Source organism: Bos grunniens, chromosome 28, assembly GCF_055505025.1.
Source record: "Bos grunniens cultivar Pamir isolate PY7600 chromosome 28, Bosgru_T2T1.0, whole genome shotgun sequence".
NCBI lineage: Eukaryota > Metazoa > Chordata > Mammalia > Artiodactyla > Bovidae > Bos > Bos grunniens.
Window position 1 is genome coordinate 18040344 of NC_141192.1, and position 27956 is coordinate 18068299.

The 27956-nt window shown below is 54.2% G+C and overlaps 1 protein-coding gene across 2 annotated transcripts; it reads left to right on the forward strand.

Annotated features, from left to right (window-relative positions):
* SPOCK2 (SPARC (osteonectin), cwcv and kazal like domains proteoglycan 2) lies at positions 1–27956 on the forward strand. Of its 2 annotated transcripts, none has more exons than XM_086382126.1 (10): positions 1–3113; positions 16374–16419; positions 16676–16790; positions 17876–17990; positions 19615–19729; positions 20140–20259; positions 20763–20981; positions 22417–22479; positions 23948–24085; positions 24182–27956. In XM_086382126.1, exons 1-10 carry the CDS (start codon positions 2925–2927, stop codon positions 24325–24327), a joined length of 1266 nt encoding a protein of 421 aa, XP_086238252.1. In that variant the 5' UTR covers positions 1–2924; the 3' UTR covers positions 24328–27956. The 2 variants fall into 2 exon arrangements, with proteins under 2 accessions (XP_086238252.1, XP_086238253.1); XM_086382127.1 differs by lacking the exon at positions 1–3113 and adding an exon at positions 13878–16005.

Genomic DNA, 27956 nt, shown 5'->3' on the forward strand with positions numbered 1-27956 from the left:
AGTAGTATGCAGTGGATCACATTAGTTGTCAATAGATACAGAGTTACATTATTTTTAGTGTCTGCAGAATAGCCTTTTGTATGTTGTTATAATTTAACTCGTTGATCCCTAGCTAATGGACATTGATTGGGTTTCCAGGTTTGGCTATTTTAAATAATTCTGGATTGAACACCTTTGTTTGTATTTTTATGTCTGTGAAGTCCTCTAGAAATGAGGTTAAATGGTTTTAAAGATGTGGTTAAATTTAAGTTTCTTATTTGAAAACTAAGGCCTTCTTCCATTTTGTATTGCTAAATATTAAAAAAAAAAAAAAAAGTACCATTTATCAAATATACCCAGCAACTTTGAGACCCCTTTGGTTTGAAAAGGCTGACCTGCCAGTAAGTCTCTCAAAATTTAGGAGAACCTTTTCTTCTTTATAGTTAATGTCCGTTTTCTACAACTTTTTTCTTATCTGGAAATTTGAATTTTCTCTAAGTAGCTTTACAGTAGAATTAACAGTTCTGGATTGTTGTTGATTTGCCCATGGCTAATATTGACCCGCCCATGGCTAATATTGACCCATCTTGAAGGTGCTACAGAAGGCAAGTCCTATTGGAGGCATTACCCAGAAATATGGGAAACATTTTGACCTTCAAGGGTCTGGAAACAGCTATTGTCTTATTGATGGGCATCTTGTTAAAGCCTTTCCAAACTCTTTATTGGGCAACCATAGTCATTCCTGAAGATCAGGGACTTCATAAGATAGCATTGACATGGGAGGTGTATGGTATCTAGGTTCTGCCTCCTTAATGACTGGGAGGCACATAACTAGCTTTGCTAAAAGACTAGGATTGAAATGGAAAAAGATGGCAAATGTTAGTATGTATTCAGAACTATGGGACATCAAAGCTACCTCTTCCCAGCCTGCTGCTAAGTCACTTCAGTTGTGTCCGACTCTGTGCGACCTCATAGACGGCAGCCCACCAGGCTCCCCCATCCCTGGGATTCTCCAGGCAAGAACATTGGAGTGGGTTGCCATTTCCTTCTCCAATGCATGAAAGTGAAAAGCGAAAGTGAAGTTGCTCAGTCGAGTCCAACCCTCAGCGACCCCATGGACTGCAGCCTACAGGCTCCTCCATCCATGGGATTTTCCAGGCAAGAGTACTGGAGTGGGGTGCCATTGCCTTCTCCGTTCCCAACCTGAGGGAAGAAGAAATAGCATTTTAGAAATGTTCACTATGCCCAGGCACTTAGTATTTAATTTTGCATGGGTTCCACAGCAGTCTTCTGAGGTGAGTGGCATCATTATTAATTTATAGATAGAAAATAGATATTTTGCCCAAGAACCCAGCTAGTAAGAGGGGGTCCGCCCTCAGTCTATATGACAACAAATTGCTGTTCCATTATACATTGGGGCTGTGTACAAGTGGGCAGGGCAAGGCTGCTTTATTTACTGTGAGATGAAAACATTAATGGCCCGGGCCTCATTGCATCAGCACCTCTAAGTCCAGCTGCAAAGAAAAAAGAAAACACGGAATGGGAGCTGTTGTTTTCTGTTTTCCCAAGGGACCCCAGCCCAAGCCATTGATGCATTCAGAATTCCCAGGCAAGCCAGACTCAGGGCAACTATGAACCTTGTAACCTGTATTTTTTCTCCCTATCGATTAAGATCATGTTTTTCATTGCCTTTGATTTCTTTCTTTTTTTAAAATTTGTTTGTTTTTTCAATAAAAACAATCCAGGGCTTGGGTCCCAAAAGTTTAATATGTTTTGTCCTGTCAGATTATCTGTTTCCTCTTCAATTTATTTGTGATATAAACCTTGCCCCATTTCTGCTCCGATCCTGGGACTGTGCCCAGAAATGTTTAAGTCAACACATTTCTAAAGGCAGTGATAAAGATCACAATTTTAACAAAAACACCTCAAAAAAACCAGCCTCCCCACACCCTCTTCCCCAGTGACTTATTAAAATCAACTTGAAGTCAGAACCGTAGCAAATGTGCCTATTTCAGATGTGAAGCCTCAAGGCAGATGAAATGGCCAGACATTTGCCTTTTAGGGTTGCCCTCAGAAGAGCTAACAAAAAGGGTGACAGCCTTTAAACAGCTGCCTGGGGAGGAGGACATCTGCCTCTGTTTTACCAGCTATTCAGTGCTCAGGCCTTGCCTTGAAAAGCGCATGTGGGGCTTGGCAGCAATAGTTCTGAGGCAGCCAGTTGTTATATGGCTTTTGTCTTAACGAAGCCACCCATTATTGTAGAGCCATAACTCGCAGGAAGCCAGCTGTCAGGGCTATGGCGCAGGCCCATCTGGGTGGGAGGCAAGGGGAGAGAAAAGAGTGTCTCTGGCCAAATTCCCTTTTAGACACCTGAGCCTGGTTGGCTTTGTAACTGGAGAGTTTTGTCTTTTCCTAACTCCCATCTTCCCTGAGGAGGCCCAGCACCGATTTTGATCTCTACCCTTGGAGAGACAGCAGGGACATCTTGGGATTTGGATTCCTTGGTTTGCAACTCCCTAAGTGCTGGGCTGGGCTGGGCTGGGCTGGGCTCTGCAGCGGCTGACTGGCATTTGGCGCTCCGATTAAGCGCTTCCCTTTGAAATCTACCCCCTCCTTTTTTTTTTTTTAAACCAGGTATGATGATGTCAAACGTGATGCTGATGCTACAGTTACAGACACGGCCCCTACTGGCGCAGCCTCTCTGATTCTCTGTTCCTCTCCACGTCCAGCGCTGGGTTGTTTTTTTTTTTTTCAGACAAGTGCATCTCCTAACCAGGTCACATTTCAGCAGCGACCCACTATCCGTCTGTCATCGGAGTCAGACCGCAGGAGGAAGGCTGAGGAAGACGAGGACGTTTGCCTCGCCAGCTGCGGGGTGGGAAAAGGACATTAAAATACTGCAGAAGTCAAGACTCCCCCACCCTCCAGGTCGAATTCAGACCACGATGCGCGCTCGGGGCTGCGGGCGGCTGGCGCTGCCGCTGCTGCTGCTCTCGGCAGCTGCCCTGGCCGAAGGCGACGCCAAAGGGCTCAAGGAGGGCGAGACCCCCGGCAATTTCATGGAGGACGAGCAATGGCTGTCGTCCATCTCGCAGTACAGCGGCAAGATCAAGCACTGGAACCGCTTCCGAGATGTGAGTCTGCAGGGCCGAGGGTCCGCGCGGGGGGTTAGGGAGGGAGCTTCGGAGCAGAGACCCTGGGGCCAGGAGTGGCGGTGCCCATGGCAGCCACGGGCTCCCGCAGCCCAACCGGATAATTGCACTGAGAGTAAACAGCGCGCACCCACCGGGCTCCTGAACCCCTTCCTCATATTCCCCTCAGCCCCGGAGCTGGCGACCCCCAGTCCCATACATACATGCCCCGAGTGAGGAGCTGCTCTGGGGGCGTGCATTAGCGATCAGCTCTCCTCTGCAGGCTGGATGCGGAGAGGGGTGCGAGATGTGGAGGGCAGGGGGAGGAGGCAGGGAGGGAGGGACGGGAGCCCCGGCTTTGGCTGGGTCCCTGACCTACTCTTTTTTTTTGGCGAGCCACCCCCAGGTGTCCCCAAGGTGGGTGGATGCTGCAGGTTCCACATACGGGCCACTGCGGAAGGAGCAGGTCTGGGTGGGGCCGGCGGGGAAGGCAGCATCTTCCTGTGCTTGCCCTCTATTTCCATCTTGGGCTTTGGGCTGGGGGCAACAGAAAGGACCGGCCCACGGTTGGCGCTTTGAGTTAGGGTCAGGGGGGCGCTCTGAGCAATCCTCCTAAAGGCGAGATGGTGAAAGGCGTGTCCGTCCGTCCGTAATGGGGGGCGGGTGACGGCAGTGAAAATACCATAGGCCACCTCTGGGTGGCCGCCAGAGCCAGGTCTGGGGTTCCCATTGAGGGACGCGAGCACTAATGGAGGATAATTTTCCAGGGCCAATCTTTCATGGGGTAGAACGACCCAGAAGTTGAACCTCCAACCTGGAGGGAAGACTCCCTAGCCCAGTACACTTGAAAAGAGTAGACAGCTCAGTAGCTGGGTCGGGGGACCCTTTGCATACGCCCGCTGGAACCCAGCTTAACCTTGTGCGGAACTTTGCCGTGTAGGGGGTGTGGAGGTGGCTGCGGAAGAGCAGGCAACACTGCAGCACTTTGTTTACAGGCACCTGTAGATCAGAGGGGAAACTGAAGGCTGCCTCGTTCCCAGAAGGGGAAGTAGGAGTGAGGAGGGGCGCGCAGAGGGCGTGGCTGGGACCCAGAGCAGGGGGGGGGGGGGGGGGCGGGGTGTGAGGTGGAGGATGGGCCCGGATGCTCCAGAGAAGAGGAACGCAAAGTCCACCACCCGGTGCTCTCCAGCGCCCTAACCCCAGGAAGCCTCTTCTACGGCCCCGTTCTTGCTTCTCCAGTTCAGTTCCCCAGATTCCCACAGCAGACCCACGTAGTATAACACCGTGACCTTTCTCATCGTATATTGTATGCATCCAAAAGTTCCTTGGCAATGCGTTTAGAACACACATGCTTCATGTGATAACCAGCCGAAGGATGGGAGCAGGCAGATACGCATCTTTTTGTTCCTGTGAAACAAACGACTGTTTATCTCCAAAGTCAAACTGGTGGGTTGTAATTCATCAGAAGGACTCGCCGGCTGCCTGGTCCTCAGGGCTGAGTGGCCTGGGCCCCAGCCTGCGGTTTTCCCCACCCATGGCTGGTCCAGCGACGAGCCTGGCACTCCAGCAAGGCCTCTTCCGAGTCCCCTGCAGGCCCAGCTCAGATTAGCTGCAGTCTCCTGCCGCTGCCTGGGAAGCAGCCCCGCCACAGCAGTAAGAGGGTGGCAGCAGGCTGGCCCGTCCTGAATCCATGTGTCACTGGTCCAGGCCTCCCTCTGACTCTCTGGCAGTTTGCTTTTCCAAAATGGAACTGGTGAAGGTCAGAGAGAAAAGAAATGCTTAATCAGAGCAGTACAAGTTTAAAAATAAAAGATTCCTCCCCACCTTCCTTCTTCCTCTGACTTCCAATAGCCAACTCTGTGGGTGAGGATAAATGACTGACTCCATGACCCCCTGGCACAGGGCTGCCCACCTGTCTCCCTGTACTGGTGCCAGTCACTTCCCACTTCCTCCCATGCTTATCAGAAGAAAGGCACCAGAGTGAAATTCTGCAAGATCTGCCTCCATAGGATTCATGGAAAGCTTCAAGGCATGTAATGGTTTGGAGGGTCTCAGGCACTTTATAGGGTAGATTTCCTCTAAAACCCCATTTAAGGTAGCCCTGGCTATAGGAGAATGGGGTCAGGGAGAGAAGGAGGACAAGGAAGGCTTGGCAGGAGGGCCTGGCTGAAGGGATTCTTTGGCAGCCTCTGCATAAATGCGGGAGGCTGCTAGCTCAGAGCCGCTGTGCTGCATAACTCTAGGGGTGCCATCATGTGAATGATGCCCCTGGAGTGAGTTGTGCAGTGCACAGACCATACACAGGGGCCATGCCAGGACTGCAGACCATTGTCATCCCTCCTCTGTTAGTAGAGGCCCCACTTCCCACCCTAAGGACTGAAGGCCTTCTAGTTGGGCACAGTAGCATTGGGCTTTATGTACCTTTCATCAGGCAGGCTTTCTTGAAACTATACTCCTTGGCTCCTCAAAAGAGAGGTAGGAGTTTCTCTTGAACCTCTAAGGCATTGCCAGGTTGAGCAATCTTGTTGACTATCAGTCACAAAATGGTGCAGGGCCCCCACTCTGCCTTGGTGCAAGGGAAGCACACAAGCAGGGGGAGTGGAATATCCTTGGGGAAGAGGATCAAGGAGTCGAGTGTGGGTGGGGGCAGTGTCTCATTAAATGGTTGGACCGAATTGAGGGCAGGGAGATTGAGGGAATCACGTCGAAGCGGTCAGGAAAACCAAGAAGAGAAGGAAAGCGTGGCCATGGTTCCAGTGTGGAATTGGTCTGAGCTGGTCAGCCGGGAATTCAGCTTAGCATTCTTCCTCTGAGCAGTAGGATTATTGATGGGGGGTTGGGGGTGGTAGGGGGTGTTGTGAAGGGTTTACTGACAGAGTAATCCTCCTCTCCAGTGGGCTTGGGGCTCTCACATGTGTCTGGATAGATCGCTTTTAATGCCTCGTGTCCTGTTTCCAGGGAGGAGGGAATTTCAAGTCAGAGGAGCTGGGATCTGGCTGCGCCCCAATCTGTGCAGGCCTGGGCTTTTCGGAGCCCTGCTCCCCGGTGCTCCCATCTCTCGATTTAACTCCCTGCAGAAGTGGGTGGATTTTACTGCAGTCTTTGGAACAAACCATCCAGGGCCTCATAGATAGAGATGGACACTTGAGAGGAGACAGGCCATTACGCAGCATTCTTCCAGGCAGGCTCCAGGAGCTGGCTGGACAGTGCTGACTCCTCTTTATCTTCTTGGCTCCTCTGCTTTGTACTCCACTTCGGTTACATTTTAATGATATTTATGAGTATCCAGCACAGCGCCGGGCACCCGGGAGGCACACATCGCTGGCTGTAGGGGGTGTTTACCTCTGCCAGTCCCTGCAGTCAGCACTTTGTCCCTGTTCTCTCTGCCCCCGCCAGCACCCTGTGAGATACTTACCATTACTCTGTCGTCCAGCCATTTTCCGGCTCAAGAAAAGGAGGCACTGAGAAGCTGAGTAACGTATCCACTATCAAATCGCTAGCAAGCGGCAGAGCTGGGGTTTGAACCCAGCTCCTCTAACTCAACTTTGCTTTTTAAGAACTTTGCGCCTAACACTTAGTGGAGATGGAAGAGAAGAGCCTACCCTGACTCGTGTCCTATGGGCTCAAGGATGCCTGGCCAGGAGCACCGCCTCCTTGGAAGGAGGGCTAGGGTGCTCAGTGTCTTCAGCAGCCTGCCACCAGCCTGGCCTAGTGACCCTCCAGAGGCAGCTCTCCACCCAGGAGAGGCGTGAGGCCTGGGGTCAGGTTCTGACTCTTCCGCTGCCTGGCCACACAATACCAGGTACATCACATAACCTCTCTGAACTTCAGTTTCAGTCTGGGAGACTGAGCATGAAGACATCTTGTCTGAGGGCTGGAGGGCATCCATTTCAGGCAATAGAGAAAGAAACTTCAGCCCCATAGAAAAACCACCAGATGGATCAGTGTTTCTGGGGCTGGTTCACACCAACCTCCATCTCCATGAGAACAACACCGGTGTATGTGCACTAATTCACTCACTCACTGCAGATCTTAGCACCTCCCTGGAGCCCAGGACTTCACCATGAACCTAGGGTCTGGCCCAGAGAAATACCACCTGCTAGCTACTTAGTGATTCTCATATATGAGAATTCTCATATATTCTCATATGTTTATATGAGCACCAAGTAGGCCAGTAGCAAGTTTCAGCCACAAAGAGGCTCCCCTCTCTCCACCTCACACAGCTGAACCAGGGCAAGTGTGGGATTGAGCTGCACAGGTGTTTGTGGATAAGTGTGGGTGTGTGAGAAGAACCCCAAACTGGGTCAGGATGGATTCCATCTTTGGGGTTTCAGGCTGGGCCCCACTCTGGCCTCCACCTCCTCCAGCCTAGTTTCAAATCCTCTCCCACCCTGGAGGAGCTGGCGTCACCCAGAGCAATGTAGCATGGTGAGGGGCTCTTGAACACCCAGCAGGGCTCCAGGAGAGGGCGAGAAGAGCACTCTGCCTGGAGAGGCTGGAGAGGCTGTCTTAATCTCCTCTTGACTTCCAGGCAATCTGAAGAGGATGGCCAGCCCACACCACCCCTCCATTCTCCAGAAGGTCAGCGGGCTCTCTGGAGGAGTGGGAGAACTCTAGCCTACCCTGAGCCCCAGGGGCCCCAGGAGGGCTCTTGGCTTGTCTTCCTCCCTGGCAGAGCCACTTCCCTTTGCCAGCCCTTGATTTTCCTCTGGGTTTAATGGGCAGCCCTTGTCATCCTGTGACTCCGGAAGATGGCACTAGAGCCCACCTACCGCCCCTTCACCTGCATGAATCTCTCACCCCCCCACCCCCACCCTTGCCACAAGCTGAGCAGCAAGACTTTGGGTTTAGGAAAAGGATTTTCTTATTTGCTCTTTAGGTAGCATTTATGACCAGATCAGCATTGAGTGTGTACTAACCAGAGACAAAGGAACCTGAGAAATGAAGCCTAATGGCATCCCAGGGCAAACACCAGTCTGGGGATGGCCATGTCGCCACTGTGTAAGGTTCCCGTGCAGGTATCACGTGAGTCTTTTTAGTGCTGTAGATGGGGAAAATGTGTCTGTGCTTGGTGGGCAGACCCAGGCCCAGCTTCAAGCCAGGGTGATATCTTGAAATGTCCCAGCCTCTGATCCCCTGAGGGCTCAGCCAGTGTTCAGTTGTTGATATAGCCCCTTCCTCGGGATTCCTGCCACATTTATTGGCCATAAACTCACTTGGCACATGTTGGTACTGCCTCCCTGCATCCTTTACACTGTGGGCTTACAAAGAGTCCTCCTGCTGGTATGTATCACGGTCCTCCCAAGGCAAGTCCTTGAGGGCAGGGTTTAGAGATAGACTGCTTTGTGACCTTACACCCCATCCTCAGAGCATTGCATGTGGCTGTGCACATAGTCGGTGCTCCATATAAATGTATGCACCATGGAATGTGAGAACCAGGAAGGATCTCAACTAATCTGTCCTCTGAGCCCCTCCCTCTTCCCTCCAGGTAGCAGCGTCATGGGTTCAGGTGGGGCTTTGGGCTGAGCCATGCTGACTCTTTGGGGTGCTCTCTTCCCCTTTCTGGGCCCTGAATGGTTGGGATAGTCAAAGCTAGAACCCCAGCACTGACTCCAGTGATTCATTTGTACGATAAGGGAATGAAAGATGCCAGGAAGGAAGATTGCCCTCAGGCCTCCCTGTTTTCCCCATATTTACCAGCCTGGACCTGGGTGCAGGCAGCCTCCTTTCTCCTTGGTGAGGGGGTACATAGGGGACTCAGAATTTCCCCCCACCTCAGTGGGCCCAGAGAGCAGGTCACCCTCCATCAGACCTGTGTGTGGGTGAGCACAGGGCTACCTCAGGTGGCAACCAGGTTCCCTGAGACAGGGCATCCTGCCCTTCCAAGTCTCTTCCCCGACATCTGAGAACAGGTCAAAGCTGCACACAGCAGGAAGGACAAGCCAGGCCCAGCCGGTGTCTTACCCCTGCTTGGATGCAAGCTGCTGACTCCTTCCCTGATCCCTGGCTCCTTTGCACAGGTTAGAGGACATGGAAGAGTCTAAACTTGTTCAGGCTCCTTTTCCGCTCTTCAGTTTAGGAGGTTTGGGCAGCAGAATCATGGAGCTTGGCAGCATTAAGCACTGGGCACTTGCAGGTAAAGAAAAGGACCAGACACAATGTCACATGCTCTTTCACGACCCCATTCCTGTGCTTCCTCAGCTCCAGTGTCTGGGCCTCCTCAGAGAATCCTGGATTGCAATCCTGCCCCCCACTCATGTTCTAGAAAGGAAACAGAGGTCCTGAGGCAGCTCAGAACAGAGCTCCAGGTCTGCTCTCCCCTGTTTCTCTCTCCTATTCTCTGTCTTCTGTGGACCCCTGGGACCACTGCCTGAACTGGAAACCCAAGGACTGGGGTCTGAGATGCCCCTGGAGCAGTGGAGAGCTCAGGCCCCATGGAGTCTGGGGGTGGGTGGGGGCTGGTACAGGCATACCTGAGGCCAGGTAGAGATCCTGGCATGCAGGGAGCAATAAGCACATTTTTGTCCTCCAAGGAAATTCCTCCGAGGGGAGAGGTGGGAGGCAGGGAGTCTGCCAGATGCCTGTCTCCGTCTGTTTGTCCAGGCCTCACACAGCCTCCACCACTCCCTCTGAGAGAGGGGCAAATATTTAATGACTGCCCCCCTCCCTTCTCAGTCTCCTCCGTGTGGAGGGCGCTGCCTCCTCAAGATGCCTTCTGCCTGGGCATGTGATGGGGGTGTCAGCCTCAGCTGAGGAGGAGCCAGACGGCCCCCACTTCACCCCTGCTCGTTCCTTTCTGGGCCCCTCCCTCTGTGCTCCCTGCTGGTTTGCAGGGAGGCACAGCAGGAGCCCCCAGCCACAAGTTCCCCACTCCTGGGCGTTCTCAGGGGATTGGGTTCTGTCAGAGGTTCCCTCACCTGAGGAATGAGGCAGAAATAATGCCAGCTACAAGGCTTTTCAGAGGTTGAGAGAGGCCTGGCGCACTTCCATTTTTAGAGGTTCTTGATCTATTAAAAAATTAAGAAATGCCATAATAGGGTTACAGAAGTTGTGGTTTCTTTAAAGTCTCATGATGCACCTCTTTCCGTCCTGTCAGCGCATCTTAGAGCCTCAGCTGGAGACAACATCAGAAGTCTGCATTTGAGGCTCCTTGTGACTATGAGACCGGGAAGTACCTCTCATCTACCTTGTCCCCCAGACTCCTCGTATGTGCCGAAGAACCCAGCTTAAGTGCTCCTATTTTGTAGGTTTTGAAAGTGTATGGCTTTACAGTTTGCAAAGTGCTCTCACAGCCACACTGAGTCCCTCCACACCTCAGGGAGGAAGACAAGAAAGTCATCCTCACTTTGTAGACCAAAGGCCCTCCAGCAAGGCTCTCCAGCCCACATCTTGTTGGCAGTCAGAGGCCAGGCCAAGTGGATACCCACATTCTATGCCAGGGCGGGGGTAGGCGGTGTCTGTCTCCCCATCACGCTGTGCTGCAAAGAGGCAGGTGGAGATTCGCCCAGGTGGTTTTCAGCCCTGGGGCGCTGCTCTTCTGCTTGATTCACTGCCGCATCTCGTCCTCCCCACCAGATGGAGAGGTTGGGAGAGATTGGGTTAATTCAAGCTGTGAAGTGAGCGGGTGATTCGGGTGCTAATTAAAATGACAGGAAGTAAACAGCGCTTGGAAACACCCAGCATGTGCCCCCCTAAGCCCAGCTAGGCCTGCGCACTCACCACTGTTTCTCCCCAAGCTTGGCACAGTGGGCCCCGTCTCCATGGCAACTGGGCTGAGCTGCCGAGATCAAAGCAGGAGATGGGTTAGCTCCAAACCAGCCCAACCAGGGGTGTGTGAAGGGATTCTGGAAAATGCCTGAAGAAGGGGGGCCCCCAGGTGTCTTCCTCCACCACTCTCAATCCCTCCATTCTGCTACAAGACTTCCAGCCTAGGGGTTGGAACAGAGCTGGTGTGGAGGGAGAAGTCACTCATGGGCTGGGGTTAGGCCTCCTGGGTTCGATTCTGAGACTTTTTTTTTTTTTTCTTCTAACAGTTAAGGAACAGTGAGAGTCCTGATTAGGGGCACAAAGTCTGGAATCCCAGTTCTTGGAGTTCTAATACTTTTCTGCTGTGCAATTTGATGTGTGATCCTGCATAAGTCACTTAACCTCTCCAAGCCTCAATTTTACTACCTGAGAAATAGGATAATAGTAGTAATTTTCCCTTAAATTTTTATGGAGAGCAAAATGAGCCAATGAGTGTGAAATGTTTAGTACAATGCCTCCCACATGGTAATTTGTGAGAAACTATTAGCTGTTCTTGGGTATTTTTAGGTGAACTTCATATGGTCTCTGCCCTCAAGAAACTGGCCATCTAAAGAGGTCAGAAGCTATGGCATTGCTTCATGTAGCCAGAGTAATAGTAAACTTCTGCTAGGTACAGTCGGCCTGAAGGAAAACTAGATATGGGGCAAAGTTAGGGAGGATAAAGTTTGAAAGCTGAGTTTTGAAATATGAATTGAAGTTCCGGGGGCTGGATGCAAACACATTCCAGAGCGGGAAGAAGGCTCTGCTGAGGCCTGGCCAGACTGAAACATCTGTTGGAAGGACATGGGGACAGGAACAGACTGAGAGAAGATGGACTTTCTTCTGTTGGTGACTGGGAACCTGTGAGGGTATTTAAATATGATATTTATTGTGGTTATTTTTTTCACCTTCATTACAAAACTAATACACGTTCATTGTAGAAATTTTGGAAACTTATGAAAAAAGGCAGAAAGATGCCGAAATTCTCTATTCCTCTCCCCAGGGGAAGTCACTGTTAATATTTTGATTTTCATCCTTTTTAACCTAATCATCTTTTAAACAGTTTTTTTCAAAATGAGAGAAAGTTGCATATTCAGTGAAGGGTTTTAAGATAGGAGAAATATGATCAGAATTATGTCCTAGAAAGATCCCTGTGCCCAGGGGTGTGGGAGTTGGGTGGGGCCAAGGACAGCCCAGAGGAGACCCTGAAGTACTTGAGGCCAGGGCTGCTAGGGTGGCACCAGTGGGTGTGGGGAGGGGAGGGCAGGCTGGAGAGAGAGCAGCGGGTGGAGTGGGCTTGGTGTCATGAGATTTGAGAGAATAAATTAATCTGCACTTCAGCCACAGCATCCCTTTGGACTTCCCTGGTTGCTCAGACAGTAAAGAGTCTGCCTGCAATGCGGGAGACCTGGGTTCAATCCCCGGGTCAGGAAGGTTCCCTGGAGAAGGAAATGGCAACCCACTCCAGTATTCTTGCCTGGAAAATCCCATGGACAGAAGAGCCTGACGGGCTACAGTCCATGGGGTTGCAAAGAGTCAGACAGGACTGAGCAACTAACACTTTCTTCACTTTCCAAAGGAAAAGGCTTCAAGCTGGAGGTTGAGAGTCAGGAGACCAGGGGTTAGTGAGTTGGCCTGAGTATCTGCTTTGTGTGAGGTGTCCTCAGAAGGAAGTGAATGACTGCTCTTTTTCCTCCCTGAGGCCCGCTGTGAGAGCAAATGAGAGCATTAGACCAAGAGACAGAGCTGGAAGGACCTGACACCTGAGGGCTGTTGCCATGGGCTCACTCAGCTGCCTGCTGAGCACCAGGGGAGCCCAGGGCTGCGTGCCCTGTGGGCTTGGGTGGCGCCAGCAATGGAGGGCTGAAAAAGTTCCTCAGGTTGTTCCGATGTTCAGCTGTTGCTGAGAGACACCCCAAGAGGGCAAGTGACTTACTGAGGACGCACAGAGAACCAAGTTTAGAGCAAACCGAGGGTCCAAAGTCCTTGCTACCCATTCCCCTTGTCCCCCTAAGAGCAAAACTTTCCTGTATAGGGTTAGGGTCATAGGGTCAGGCCCAGATGGGAAGTCCTGGCCCAGCTCTTCATCTGTCTTGGGACCCTTGGCCTATTGCCCTGCCTCTCTGAGCCTCCATTTTCTCGCTTTTTTTTTGTGTGTGTGTGTAGCTGATCCTATCCATTCTGCCCTATTCACAGGAATCTGAGAATAAAAGGAAGACAGACATAAAAATACATGGAGAGGACTTAATTTAAAAACACCATGACATATAAGCCGCTTATATATCCCAGCCTTTCCCCATGTGCCTGCCCTGTGCTGAGCACCACTGGGTGCGGCGGTGGTCATGGCTGGTTCTACTACCAGATAAAATAGTTGGGCTTTCCCTTTGCCTAGAGCTTTGGGTCTCAGCCTATGACCTATCTGCCCTCTACCCTGGCCCTGGCCCCAGAGTACTGGAGGTGGGCGCTTCCAAATCCCCATTTCTCAGGAGAGGACAGGGTTGATCGGCAGCAGAGCCGGGATGGAAACAGGCCTGTTTGCTGAGAAGTCTCCGGTGCCCTTATCAGACCGTTTCTCATAATTGCTAGTGAGCCCACTTGGGTGCCGTAAACAGACACCACTGCTTTGAAAGGCATTGTTCACACTTGCCAACAGATGCCTCCTTTGCACCTTACAGATGGACCAGCCCACACCTGACCTTAGCAGCTCCTAAGTGTGCCCCTGGTCTCTGCCTCAGAGCAGCCATTCCCATGTCACCCACTGGACTTCCTCATCGCCCCTCTCACTGAGGCCCCTTGGGGTGACCCTGCTCACACTCCTGTGTCTTTGCTCTCCCAGTGGTGGCCGCTTTCTTCTGCACTTGCAGGGGCCCCTCGTGTAGCCTCTCCCTGCTCGTTTCCTGCCCCTGCACTATTCTTCCATCTGAATTCTCTGGTCTCTTCTGTTATAACAGCTTTTATTTGTTGAGTATTCTGTGAACACCAGGCACTTTTCAGACCCTATCTCCTTTTATCTCCGAGTGGTCCCAGGAGATAGATGCTAAGCTCCAACAGGCCAAGGTGCTTGCCCAGGGTGTGCTGGTGGGGAAACGTGGGCTTCTGTGTGACTCCAGGGCCCTCTCCTCATCACTCTTTTCTGACTAGCTTCTCCCATTTTCCTGGGAGTAAGGGCCCTGGGATCTAGAACCACTTAGGCCTCCCCCTACCTCATCCACAGCAGTGGAGACAAGGAGCTCAGCTAGAACCCAGAACAACACTTGTATACGAAAGGGGCTCAAACCTTGTATCCTGAATGAGAGGAGGGAGTCCTACCTTTGCTCAGGTTGGGGTGGGTGGGGATGTCTCCCCACCAGGGCTCTCACACAGCAACTGGACAGGGAAAGTCCCTTTCTTAGAACTCTGTCTTCCACCAGCCCACTTCCCCCTGGATTTCTAATCAGAAATTCTTGGTATTGACCTTTGAGAACCTACTCGGTTCTGAGTCCCAAAGGCTTCTGCTCACAGCCTGGTTAGAGGTTAAAGCAGCAGGGTAGGGCCAGAGTGAAGGGGGAGTGAGCGGGCATCGAGGCCCTCGGCTGACACCCCTCCCTGGTCCAGTTCAGGTGTGGGTGGGTTCTGTGGTACACATACCTCGTTGGTTGAGAGCGGGTGCACACCAGCTACTTCCCCTGTCCTCTTCATAACCTCATGCCCACTCCCCTCCCAAAGAATACCGGGTTGGTGAGAAGACCCCAGTTCAGTGGAGGCCAGCCTCTGCCTTTGCCCCAACTTGTAACTCTAGCCTCAACCACTTGGCCATGCTCAGCCTCATTTCCCATCCATGGTGGAGTAGATACCGCGGGAGGGACCCCTCACCCTGATGAGTTCCTGGAGAAGAAGGGCTGGGTCTGGGCTGGCTTCCTTTGGTTCTGACAAACAGGGAATTATGCTGTAGTTCCCTGAGGGCTGCCCTGCAGTCTCTGTAGAAGCTTGCCCAGGGCAGGGCACAAGAGGACTCCAGCCGCCCTGTGGAATCAGTTGGCTGCCTGAGCCAGGAGCGTGGGCTGGCCTGTCCAGTGCCCAGGGGGCCGCCCAGGCCAGGTTCCCTGGAAGCCCCTCCTGTGGCCTTCCTCCTGCTGCTCCTGGATCCAAGGGCTGGGGACACTTGGCTGCTTGGACACGTATGTGGGTTATTACTTCATTTTCAGATAAAAGATATCTAGCATTGGGTGAACTTTATTGAAGCATCCTTTTTACCTGTGAACACCCAGCACACACTGTTGCCTTGGGTCCCTAATGGTGTGTTGTATCCAGCACAGCGTTCTATGCTGGGCACCAGGAGACCTGGGCTTTGAGATGGTGGGACCTGGATGAGGTCCTCTCTTGTCTCTGGGCTTCCTGGCTTCTCCTGCACACAGCGGGGGCTGGGACAGATGACCTCAGAGGGGCTTTTCAGGATTTTCTGAGTCAGGATTTGCAGCTGGATGGTGGAACTGAGAAAGCCATCAGGAGGGGCCAAGACCCCCCTTTCTCTCAGTACACCATTTGAGTTCTTCAGGAAAGGTAGATGTTGACTGAAAAACAGTCCCCAGGCAGCCCAGAGGAGAGGCCCGTTCTGCCTCACTTGCATGGTGGGCAGGTGTCAGTTGAGGCGACTGCCCAGGAAAGGACCCTGGCAGAAGGAGAGAAGGCGTTTCTGAAACAGCCAGGGCAGAGGCATAAGAATCCCTTCCCAGGCAGTACGGCCCCTCAGACATCCGTCCTGGTGGTGGGACCAGGGCTGGGCCTTTGGGACCATCTTCAGGGCCTGGAGTGGAAGGATGGGACCTCGTTCTCAAAGCCCTGATCCTCACCTCTACTGCTCCTAAGGCCAGCCCTGAGTATGCCCAGGCCTTAAGCTCTCTATTGTAAAGACATAGGAATACCATCCTCCAATTGGAAGTCATAGAGATCAGAGGACCGTAGCAGTCAAAGATTATTGCCCAGCACCCACAGTCACATGATGAAGGCCTGGGGAGCCCTGAGACCTTGTGGTCTGAGGATAGGCCGCACACTAAAATCACTGTCTCTCCCTCTCTCCTCCTGCTCCATTTCCCGTGGCCTGCTGCTACTGCCTGATCCCTAGGAGGTAGAGGTGAGTTCTGCCTGGGGCCCCCTGCATATGTATCTGTAGGTCTACACCCCACTCTTCTCCCTTGCACCCTCACCCCAATTTCTCCTTCCCTGCAGCATTCAGTGTGGGATGGGGGGGTCGGAAATAAGGAACTTAGGGATAAGGCCAGAAGGGATTCTGGACATGGGTTTAGGGGCTAAAGGTCTGGGGCAGGCAGCTGGCAGGGCCTGGGTAGACAGGGTCACCTGGGAAGCCACCAGAATGGTGGCAGTTGGCATGAGGAAGCAGTGGCCCGGGCCCTTGCTCTGTTGGCCCTGGAGTTGAACTTTGGCTCTAGGTTGTAAATCTTAGCCCTTTTCTACCCCCTCACCCACTCTGTCCTTCCCTAGGATGACTACATCAAGAGCTGGGAGGACAATCAGCAAGGAGATGAAGGTAACATGCCCCTCTTACAGGGGAAGGTGACTGATATGAGGACTTGTGACCAGAGGGCAAGTCCTGATTGTGGCCTTGGAGGCTCCTTGGGGAGCCAGGCCCAGATCGAGATGAGACTTCCAAGTTGAGGAGCTGTGGTTATCAAGGGCTGCTAGTGAGGGGGGGGCTTCCCAGCTCAGAAGTGGGGCTGTGGGCTCCTGGGCTCTCTGACACTGAATCCCAGATGACCTGTGTTCTAACTCTACATCCTCTGCAGCCCTGGATACCACCAAGGACCCCTGCCAGAAGGTGAAGTGCAGCCGTCATAAAGTGTGCATCGCCCAGGGCTACCAGCGGGCCATGTGCATCAGCCGCAAGAAGCTGGAGCATAGGTGAGGGCCTTGGGGAGGTGGAAGGGCTGGAGGGGGTTTGCTTAAAGAGCAAGGGCTGAACTGATCCTCTCCTAGGTAACAATTATCTTTTGCTGCAGATCAAACTACCCCCAAACTTAGTGGCTTGAAGGGACAAATGTGCGTTATCATACAGTTTCCGAGGGTCAGGAGCGAGACGTGGTTTTATTGGGTGGTTCTGGCTCAGGGACTGTCAGAGGGTTCCAGTCAAGGTGTGCGCTGAGGCTCCCTCATCTGAAGGCTGGACTCAGGCTTGAGGATCCACTTCCAAGCTCACTCACTTGGCTGTTGGCCCTAGTCAAGTGGACCTCGCAGAGGAGGGAAGCAGTGAGGAGCATTTGAGGCTTTAGCTCCAGTCCAAGGGCAAGCAAGACCCTACCTGACTCGAAGACCCTTGGAGAAGGTCTCATCTTCCTCCCCTCTCTGCTTAATCATCTAATCAGTGACCAGGGACTTGGGATTGCAATCTTAGATGCCTTTAGGGGCCTGGCAGGTAATGTAAATGCGTGAAGAGAGAGCTTGCATTGGTGATGAGCCAGTCTGGTAGGCCCAGGCCTTATGGAAATGCGGGACCAGGACTCCCATATCTTCCATTTTACCTAGGCCAGAAATCCAGGATTCTTTATGTGAACTCTTCCATTTTGCAAATGTGGGTAAATAACCCAAGTGAAAACAAAAATCCTTGGTGGTGCAATAAAATTCGGGTCTACAGACCACAAGTGGCCCTCGGGCCATCGGTTTGCAACCTCTGATTTGACCTGACGCCTTATGCCAGTACAACTCCCATTTACATCTTACAGTTGAACCTGGAGTTGAACCTGAGGGCCCTGCTGGAAAGGGGAAGCAGGGAGTGTCTATACTCTGCCTGATTGGTCCCACTTTTGTGAGCGAGAGGAGGGTCTGACTGGGGGTGATGGGAGGTGGGGCGGGGGCAGGGAGGCAGCTGCAAATGCTGTAGATCACCAAGAGCAGCTTCTTGTTGGAACCAGTCTCCTGCACCCTCCCTTCCTCTGTCTGTCTCATGTTTGCTTCCATTCCTGTGCCCTCCTATCCCACTCCTCCTGTAGGATCAAGCAGCCCGCTGTGAAACTCCATGGAAACAAAGACACCGTTTGTAAGCCCTGTCACATGGCTCACCTTGCCTCTGTCTGCGGCTCTGATGGCCACACTTACAGCTCAGTGGTGAGCAGCCATGGTCCCAGGTGTGGTGGAGGGAGGGTGCACTTGGGGCCACAGGGAGCAGAGAGAACAACTCAGCCAGGCCTTCTGCGAGGCTCCCAGTAATGATGCGGGGCCAGGCGCGCTTGTCAGCACATCAATGTGGCCAGCCACAGTGCGGACACCAAGCCCAGGAGCCTGAGACAGATCCTGCGCCCGACCTTGGGCAGGTGAGGGGTGGGGCCTGGAGGAGGCCGGTAACTACAAGTCAGAGCAGGTGAGGGAAGGGCTTCAGGAAAACATAGAGGGCAACAGAAGAAAGGAGTTCTGTCATCCAGGTGTTGGGGGTTGACATCTTTCCGTGGTTGGGTATCCATATGGACAGGATGGTTCACCAGCAAGCACCAGGCATTCTGGGACAAGAGGAAGTAATCCTTCGTGAGATGACAGTGTGGGAGGGAATGGTGGTCGGGGGAATGAAGACCAACTTTGTAGGGTTTTTGTAAGGGTTAAATGAGACAATATTTGTGAAAGCATAAACTTTAAGTACCATAGAAATGCAGGTGCTAATTGTGAATGCTCCTACTAGCAGTGAGGACTTGTTTGGTGTTTGGGGGGCATGGACTGTTAGCTGGAGTTGGGTTCTAGGCTTAGGAACCCAATTGGGGTGTGAGGCACATTTAAGAGTCATCTGCTGTGGGTGATGATTGAAGTTGGGGAGGGGATGAGGTCACCGGGGAGAAGAGGAAGGAGAGAAAGAATAAGCCAGAGGGCAGAAGCTGCCTGGAGGAGGCAGAGGGTTACAGAGGAGGCAGGCAGAGCCAGTGGGGGTGGGGAGGAGAGCACCAAGTCACACCACCTGAGGGCAAAACGAGGTGTGGGCAGGAGGCTCTGGTGTGAGGGTCCCTGCTCTGCCCAGGGAGGAGGTGGAGGTCATTAGAAGGTCTGGATTCCAGCTCAGCCCTGTGGCCTTAGCTGAGTCACTGGGCCTCTCTGAATGTCTGTGTTCTGCTGAGCACAAGAAACACAATTTCTCCCTCATGGAGCTGAGGGGGACCAGGTGAGATCATGTAATAAGATGCTACCAGGACCTGAGTTTCATGAGCGGTCATCCCATGGGGAGAAACCAGACACCACCACAGAAAAATGCTTTAAAAGCAAGGAATAAATTAACCTCTCAGAAGCTCTAAAGGCCAGGGAATTAGCAGCAGCATCAGTAGGTAGTAGCTGTTTGTTATCAAGAGAGCCCATGGAAGTGACTGTGGGAAGGCCGCGAGGGAGGGGCCCATAGCTGGTTACCCAGGGGCCAAGGGACTGTGGGGAGGGGGAGGAGAGGCCAAGAGGGCAAGGAGGGGGTGGGTGCATGAGGTGAGGGCATGCAGGTACCCTGGGAAGGACAAATGTGCCGAGAGGGCAGGCTGGTGCAGAGTGGGCATCCTGGGAGCATTTCATTTCCCGCTTTCCTGGGCCTGCTTCCTCTGACCAGTGTGCACCTGTGGCCTGCAGAGGGAGTGGGAGGGCCTTTCTGCGCTATTTGCAGGTCTGGCCCTCCCATCTCCAAGGGGGAAGGCAAATGTGGCTGCCATGGTAGGCTGGAGGGTGCCCCCAGCAGTGCCCCCGACACCCAGCAGACTTTCTTGTCCTGCAGTGTAAGCTGGAGCAGCAGGCGTGCCTGAGCAGCAAGCAGCTGACAGTGAGATGCGAGGGCCCCTGCCCCTGCCCCACAGAGCAGGCCGCCACCTCTACCTCCGACAGCAAACCAGGTAACGAGCGCTGGGCCACAGCAGGTTTGGGGTGGGGGGCAGCTCACTGCCAGGGCTCCTGGGGTCCTCCTTCAGAGCTCTGAAAGGGCAAGGGAGGTTTGCAATGGGAAGGGAGAAGTGACCAAAACCAGGAACAGGCCTGAGGGACCTGTGGAGCTGGAGGGTCTGGTTTGCATGGAGCAGGAGGGCTTGGCCTCATCACAGGGAGCTTTTGGTCCTAGGGAGTGAGGAGGAGGGGAAGATGGGAGAGGAGGAGACAGAGCCTCTGGTACTAGCTCCCTTTTCCCCTGGCGCTCCTCGCCACTGCCCGGCCTCCAGGCCTGTAGGGCACCACCCCCAGCCGAGACCATGCTTGCTGCTTCACCCCACCTTCACCCTCTACTCCTTTCTCCCTGTTCTGCCAACTGCAGAGACGTGCACTGGTCAGGACCTGGCCGACTTGGGGGATCGGCTGCGGGACTGGTTCCAGCTCCTTCATGAGAACTCCAAGCAGAACGGCTCAGCCAGCAGCGGAGCCAGCCCGGCCAGCGGTATGGGAGCTGCTTGCTGTGCCGGGGAGGAGGGCGGGAAAGTGGGGAGATGGGTGTGCACTGGGGCCAGTTGGCTCCACTGGGGGGCACCCACATTTTTCCCCCTCCTGCCAGACACTGAGCGCCTCAAAGAGCCTAAACTTCAGAACAAGGGGAGGTAGGCTTCAACTGGACTGGAGGGGTTTGAGTTAGCTAAAAGGAAGAACTCCTTAAAATGGGTGGAAAGAAACTAAACCCTGAAATGAGCAGCCAAGGGAAGGTAAGGAATTACTTTCCCTGAAGGTCTTTCTAAACAGGATTTTGACTGGTTTGGGTGGTCCTGTGAAGAGGCTGAGGGGTGGGCCTTCAGCTGTTCTTGAGTTTCTCACCCCAGTGGTCGGATTGATTCTGAGCTGTCCTGACCCTGAACAGAGAGCTGGGGCTGACAGAGAGTTGGAGGGATGGACAGACAGACGGATGGAGTGATTACCTCAAGCAGGTCTGAACTGTGGCTTTCTCCTCAGGGCTGGACAAGAGCCTGGGGGCCAGCTGCAAGGACTCCATCGGCTGGATGTTCTCCAAGCTGGACACCAGTGCTGACCTCTTCCTGGACCAGACAGAGCTGGCTGCCATCAACCTGGACAAGTACGAAGTCTGCATCCGCCCCTTCTTCAACTCCTGTGACACCTACAAGGACGGCCGGGTCTCCACCGCTGAGTGGTGCTTCTGCTTCTGGAGGGAGAGTGAGTGGGCCCCTCCCCAGGCCCCTGCCTGCCATGCGGGCTCTGCCTCCTACTCCAGGCTCCCTCTGGGAGTCAGGTGGCTACCTCTTGGCCACCTCCCACCACCCAGAACCTTGCCAGCTCCCCAGCTTCCTGCACTCTTTAGCACCTCATCTCTTGGAGCCCAGGGGAACCAGCACGTGGACCCCCTTCCTCAGCAGGCCCTGAGTGGATATTATGGGTCCTGAAGCTTGTGCACTTTTGGAGGCCTACTTTGAGGAAGAGTATTAAAAACTACAAATGTAAAATTTCTAGGGCCCTTCAGAGGGCTTGGAAGAGACTAAGGGGTCCTGAAGCTGAAGCTTCATTGGCTTCTCAGTGATTCCACTTTTCAACCCATCTCATAGTATACGCCCCAAATATGGGTGTGCATGTGATCATTAGAGATGTGGTGTCATTTGCCAGCTTTTTATATCCTGAACCAAAGCGGGACACACACCTAGAGACCACCTAGGTCAAGGGGTAACCATCATCGATGGGGAAATTGAGGTTCCAAGGGGTCAGCTGACCAGCCAGAGGTGGGGCAGCCCCTGCTCTGCCTCTGGTGTTTGGCCTGGTCCCCACTGTGGTCGTGTGGTGGGAGGGTTACAGCATCTGTGGCCTGAGGCTGAGGCTTCCGCTAGGGCTCCACAGTTAGCTGGTTTGGGACCCTGGGCGACTGAATGGGGAGATAACAATACCTCAGAGACTGTTGTGAAGATGAAGTGAGAAAAATCTGGGTGCAGAGCACCATGTAAATCACAGCTCCCCCTGCCAGTGTCTCATGTTTTGATCAGTCTCATTGTCCCTAACTGTCCAGGCTTCCACTCTCTCCGCATGGCTCCAGCAGCACTTATTACTTCCCAGGACTTTGGAGCTCATGCTCTCTGTTCTGTACAGCAGCCGTCTAGCTGGGAGCTGATCTCATTTTACAGCCAGTCGGGCCTCATGCTGGGAAGGGCTAGGGGACTTCTCAAGGTCACAGACAAGTTAGATTTGGCTGCCAGTTATTTTCAGGCCTCCATTGAATGTTCCCTCCAGCCTTATGTTGCCCTGGAGGCCTCTCACCCTGGGGAATCTGTGCATTCACCCCCACCTCCTCTTCTGAATCCTGTTTATTTATCCCATGAGTCCCCAGTACCCTCCCCAACGCCCTGGGGAGCCTCAACCCATCCCACAGCCTTGGAATAGCCTCTCTCAACTGGAACCTGGGTGTTCTCACCTGGCAGAGCCCCTCTGTCGTTTCAGGGGACCTTAGAGGGATCAGTGCATCCCGCAATCGGCAGTGTGTCAGAGCCCGGGTATTTTAATTTTGCAAAGCCCCCTGCCTGGTTTCTAAGCCTTGGGTAGGGGGGCTCAGTGAGTCCCGTCAGCACCACGGGCTGGCCCCCATCAGAGGCTGCTTCTCTCCCCACAGAGCCTCCCTGCCTGGCAGAGCTGGAGCGCATCCAGATCCAGGAGGCTGCCAAGAAGAAGCCAGGTGAGGAGGCAGGTGCCCCAGGGTACCTCTGAGGCCCAGAGGCTCTAGCCTGTGGGTGTCATGGAAAATGCTGAGTTCAGAGGAGGCCCTGGCTTAGGAAGACAGGAGAGGGAAATTCCTCTCCTGTTTATCCTCGTGGTGAGGCAAGGTCTCCCAACCAGCCCCTCAGTGTGTTTTAAGCACTAATTTTGTGCCCATTCCTGCTGGGACTGTAGGTAGAAATACAGAAAGTTCCTTGAACCCTCCTTTCAATTCAGTTCAGTCAGTCAGTTCAGTTCAGTCGCTCAGTCGTGTCCAACTCTTTGCAACCCTGTGGACTGCAGGGTGTGCAAAGCTGAAGGGAGGACCCCCCCCCCCACAGCAGATGCTCATGTTCTCAGCAAATACTTGAGTGCCAACTCTGGAGAGACAGCAGTGAACCCTCGCAGATCAGAACTGATGGGCAAGACAGACATGGTCCCTGGACTCAGAAAGCACACAGGCTACTTGGGGAAACACAACCCACAAATTGACACACCAGAAAGAGCTCCTGTGTGTGTGGTGCCGAGGGAGAGCACAGCGGACAGAAGTCAGCAAAGGCCTCCCTGGGGTGCTGGTGTCCAAGAGGAGAGCTGAGGGGATGAGAGTGAGCCAGCCAGGAGCAAAGCCGAGGGCAGGGAAACGTTCTTGGGAAACAGAAAGCTCATGCTCTTGGCTGAGCCTGGTGGGTGAGCGGACAGATGTCCACGAGGCAGGTCCCATGGGGCCTCCCAGTTCCTGAGTGCAGCCTGGCATTTAACTGAGCAGTGACACCAGTGTACATGGAGCCCCCTAGAACCTCCCACAAGGCCGTACCGACTGAGAGCCCAGTGGCCCTCGGGCTGGGTGTAGCGCCACTTCTGTCAGGAAGCCAGTCTCTGCCTCCTGGGAGCAGTCCTCTCTGGTCTGTGCTCCTGGAGCGTGTGCACTGAGCAGCTGTCCTTTTACGCAGGTCACCCCACAGAGTGGGCAGTCTGTCTATCCCCGGGGCCCCGGGGTGGGGGTCTCACTGAGTGAACTAAGGAGCAATCTGAAGGAAAGTGGGGGCCCCCGAGGGCAGGTCAGAATCAGAGGACTGGGAGGAAAAAGCTGGGCATTAGCAGGCCTAGGCGCAGCCCAGGATCCAGGGCGTCCGGCACAATGAGGTCAGATTGGCCATCCTACAGGACTGGGGGGCCATGGAGGCAGATGGGACCCATAGCAGGGGCTGAGCAGGTGGCTTAGAAAGGAAGGCTTTTTTGTTTGTTTGTTTCTGGTCAGTTGAACTGGAAGAAACGCTGGCATCCTGCCCTGGGTGTCCGAGCTTGTTAAGTGGTTGGTAGCTGGTCTGGCTGGGCTCTGGTGGGGTGGGGCCCACGTGCTTGTGAGTCCGAGGTTCCGGGAGCCACCTCTCAAAGGAGCCCACACCCTGAGGCCCCTGCTCTGACCCTATGGGGCCTGCCCCACGCAGGGATCTTCATCCCAAGCTGTGACGAGGATGGTTACTACCGGAAGATGCAGTGTGACCAGAGCAGCGGAGACTGCTGGTGTGTGGACCAGCTGGGCCTGGAGCTGACCGGCACCCGCACACACGGGAGCCCTGACTGTGGTAAGCCAGGGGCCGGCAGCCGGGGGCCCCGCTTGCTGGGCTGGGCTTCCCTGCCGGCAGGGTCCTAACCTGCCCCTTGGCTGGTTCCCCTCACAGACGACATCGTGGGCTTCTCAGGGGACTTCGGGAGCGGTGTCGGCTGGGAGGACGAGGAGGAGAAGGAGACGGAGGAAGCAGGCGAGGAGACAGAGGAGGAGGAGGGCGAGGCGGGCGAGGCGGACGATGGAGGCTACATCTGGTAGACGGCCCACGGGGAACTGGGGCAGGCCAGGGTGCTGACGGCCGGGGAGACACGGCAGCAGAGACCTGGACAGAAGCAGGCAGATTACAAATGGATCCAGAAAATACAGCCTAAAGGACCCTGGCTCCAATGGGGAGGACCAGACGTGTGAGTGCGCATGGCACGTGTGTGGATGCACGGCCAGGATGTATGACTGCGTATGCAAGAGTGTGTGTGTGTGTGTGGCATGCACTGACGAATGTGTCCTTGGTCCACACTGCTAGTGGCAGAGGGTCACCCAAAGGCCCCGAAGGCCTCTTGTAGCTGTTTTCTTCCATTTGTTACTTCTGAAATACGCACATTCACACATACGCACACCCTGCAAAGTGAAAATTGATTCCGAATGGCTTCTGTGCCCCCTTGCCAGCCCCCCAGCCCCATCCAAGCCGCCCTGTCACCCTGGGGTTCCTGGTCCTGCCTTTCTGTCCTTGCCTCGACCAGCCCCCTCCTCCTGCCTGTGCCCTTCCCTGCTCCCCGCGCCCCACCCCCCCGCCCCCCGGCCCTGTCCCTTCTGGAGTCAGGCCCTGGCCTGGTGGGATGGGTCCCAAAGGGGAGGGAGGGCAGGGAGCTGTCTGCTGGCCAGTTTGGCTCTGACATTCCCCCTCCTCAGACTCAGATGAGGTGAGTCGGGCACCCACCTTAGGGAGCCCTTTCCCTCTGCTGGACTCTCCTCCTAACCCAGGCCAGGGCGAGCCGTGGTGGCTGAGAAGCTGGGGGCAGAGGCTGAGAGGTGGGGGAGGAGAAGGACTCGCCAGGCTGCTGGGATGGTGAGGGGGCCACGCGAGCGGGGGCTGGGGGTGGGGGGGGCGCCAGCGGGAGCTGCTTTTGCAGATCTCTTAGAGCTCTTAGGAGGAGAGGCGGGGTCGCCCTGATGTCAGAACAGCTCGGGCCTTCCCTGCAGCTCTCGGTGGGGCCTGGTCTGTGCTGCTCTGTGGAGGCAATGGGTGGCAGTTGTGCAGCTGAGCTCCCTCTGCTCCTGTCGGGGTGGGGGTGCACACCTTCCCCGTCTCCCTGGTTGGGGCCCCCACTCCAGGAGCCTAAAGATCAGGCAGCAGATAAAGAGCCTGGGTCTCGCCAGTGTGTGTGCCACCTCCTCCCTGACCCCTTAATAAATGCTCCCCTCCCATCCAGACCCATAAAGGCATTGTCCCTGAGGTCCTGTGACGGAGGGGACAGCTGCAGCCTTCTGCCCTCAGAGACCACGACATTTCCCGTCCCTCCTCCGAGAGAGGCACCCCTGGGCTGTTTCCAGCCCCAGTCCTCTCAGCTCCTGGGCTTTTCCCTCCTCCCCTATGAGGGATCCTAGGGCCGCTGTAGTGGAGGGCCTCTCAAGCGCTGGGGTGTTTAGGGCTGCGAAAAGTCAGAGGGGACGGGTCTGGGGTAGCCAGAATCTGAGGCGCTGTCTCAGTGCTTCCCCAAATCTGCTTACCAGGTGGCAGCTGGGGTGGATGAGCAGGTACCCCTTGGTTTGTTTTGTTTTTTTTTCCTACTCTGTCCAGTTCTCCCTGTTGAAGCAAATTTCCTAACACTTTGGTAAAGAATTTCTTTCCTGGGTTTGGGCCTCTGATGCCCTATGGTGTATGGCAAGTGCTGTGTGTATGTGTGAGTGTGTGTGTGTGTGTGTGTGTGTGTGTGTGTGTGTGTGAGCCAAGGGGGCCTGGCGTGTGAGGAGGAGCACCCTGTGTGCTGGGTGGTGGCAGGTGTGGGGTCCATGTGGTGAAGTTCCCTGGGCAAGCCTCCCAGCCTGGCTCCCTGGCTTCTTTACTTCCACCCTGGGATTCATATCTTCTAGGTCCTCCCTTGAGGGGAAATAACGAAACTCCAGTTAGCCCCATGAACCGCTTCTCATTCTCCAGCACAGTTCCGGCTGTTAAGGTGTCCCGCGCTGCCCCAGATCCCCCTTGCCCGTCTCCCGCCCCGCTTCCCAGCCTCCCAGCCCGCCCTCTGCTCCCCTGCTCGGTTCAGGGAAACACCGGTCCAGTCAGCCCTCTGCTCTCTGAGCGCAGCCCCTCTCAGAGCTACTTGAAACTTTGTGCTCTCACAGGATTGGAGTCTGTCTGTTTCCTCCCTCTGCCCTGGCTCAGACTTCTGGAACCATCTCCTGGGCGCAGCTGTTGAGGATGTTGGGGCGTCCTGGGGTGGAGGAGGGGCGCCCCTCTCCTCTCACAATGGCCCTCCCCTCCTGGGGGCACGCATCCTCTCCGTGTCTCTGGGTCTTCCGGCTGTGCACGTTTTTATGACCTTGTATATATGTTGTAGAAAGAAAGCAAAAGACACTGAACTAGACGCTGGTGGGACTCAGGGGTCCAGCCTTGCCCTGTCTGAAGCCCCTATGCTGCTTCACCCCACTTTCTGGGACCGAGGCCCCCAAAGTTAGACCAAGCAGCTTGAGCCCAGTGGGCTGAAGGCCTTCAGGTTACTTCCTGTCAGACAAGGTGCAGGTTTCCTTGTGAGCAAGACTGCAGGGCTGTCCCTCCTCACTCCTTGGATGTGTGCCCTCGACCAAGCTGTCTGCCACCCGGCCTCTTCTGCATCCCTCTTCTCTGTGTCCTCTCTCTGTCCTGTCCCCATTCCCCTGGTTTAGGCAGGCAGTGGAATTTGAGTTGTGTTGAAAAGAGCGTGACCAGATTTTCAAAGAAATTTCTGGCCTGGCTCTAGAGCTGCCCTTGGCCACCCCAGTCTCCTTTCCCCTGGGCGCTGGGAGAGACAGTCACGTCTAAATGGGACAGGTTGGAGTCAGAACAAACAAATGTGCCTTGAGAGACCACTCAGAGAGGATTCAGGGCAATGGGGAAGGAGGTGTGAGAGCTCAGGAAGGAGGAGGAGGGAAGCACAGCCGATGAGAGCGTGAGGGGGCGTGACTGTGCCCCAGTACCCCCTGGGGCTGTGACCACACGTGGCCATGGCCACACTTCCGTCCTCATGCCACCCCATCTGGGCAGGCCACCCACTCACCCCTCATGAGCTCCATGTGCTTTCAGCTTCACCAGAGTGGGTGGGGGGTCCATGGGCATCAACCTGGGGACCCTCCATTTCACCAAAGCCTCCCCCTCAGCCCTTGGGGAGAATGAATGGCTAATCCACTGACCCCCAGCATCATCATGAGGCTGTGGACTGGCAGGGGTCAAAGGGAAGAGACACTGGGGGTGCAAAAGGAGACTCGAGACATCCAAGGAAGTCCCAAGCAGAGCTTATAGCCTGAAGCCTACTTAAACTGTGTTATGTGCAATAACTGAGCTTAGAGTTAAGAATTGTGTTCAAGTGCTTGGATTTCCGTCTGTATATTTAAGTGCTGAAACTGTATCTCTCAGTAATTTTAGATGTCTTTAAAAAAAATCGAAAAACAAAGTGTTAGACCGTGTCTGTGCATTGATGGGCACTCAAGCGTCCGGTGGGTCACCCACCCTCTCCCCTGTGCCCCGCCTCCCTTTCACATGCCCCCTCCCCCCACTTCTACTTGGGGACCCTGCCTCGTGTTGTCTTTATCTGCCTATTAACTCAGCCTAAGAAAGCAAGTACACTTCACACATGCATAAAGGAAATAAAATGTTATTTTTAAGAAAACTGAAAATAAAAACTTTATAAACACCA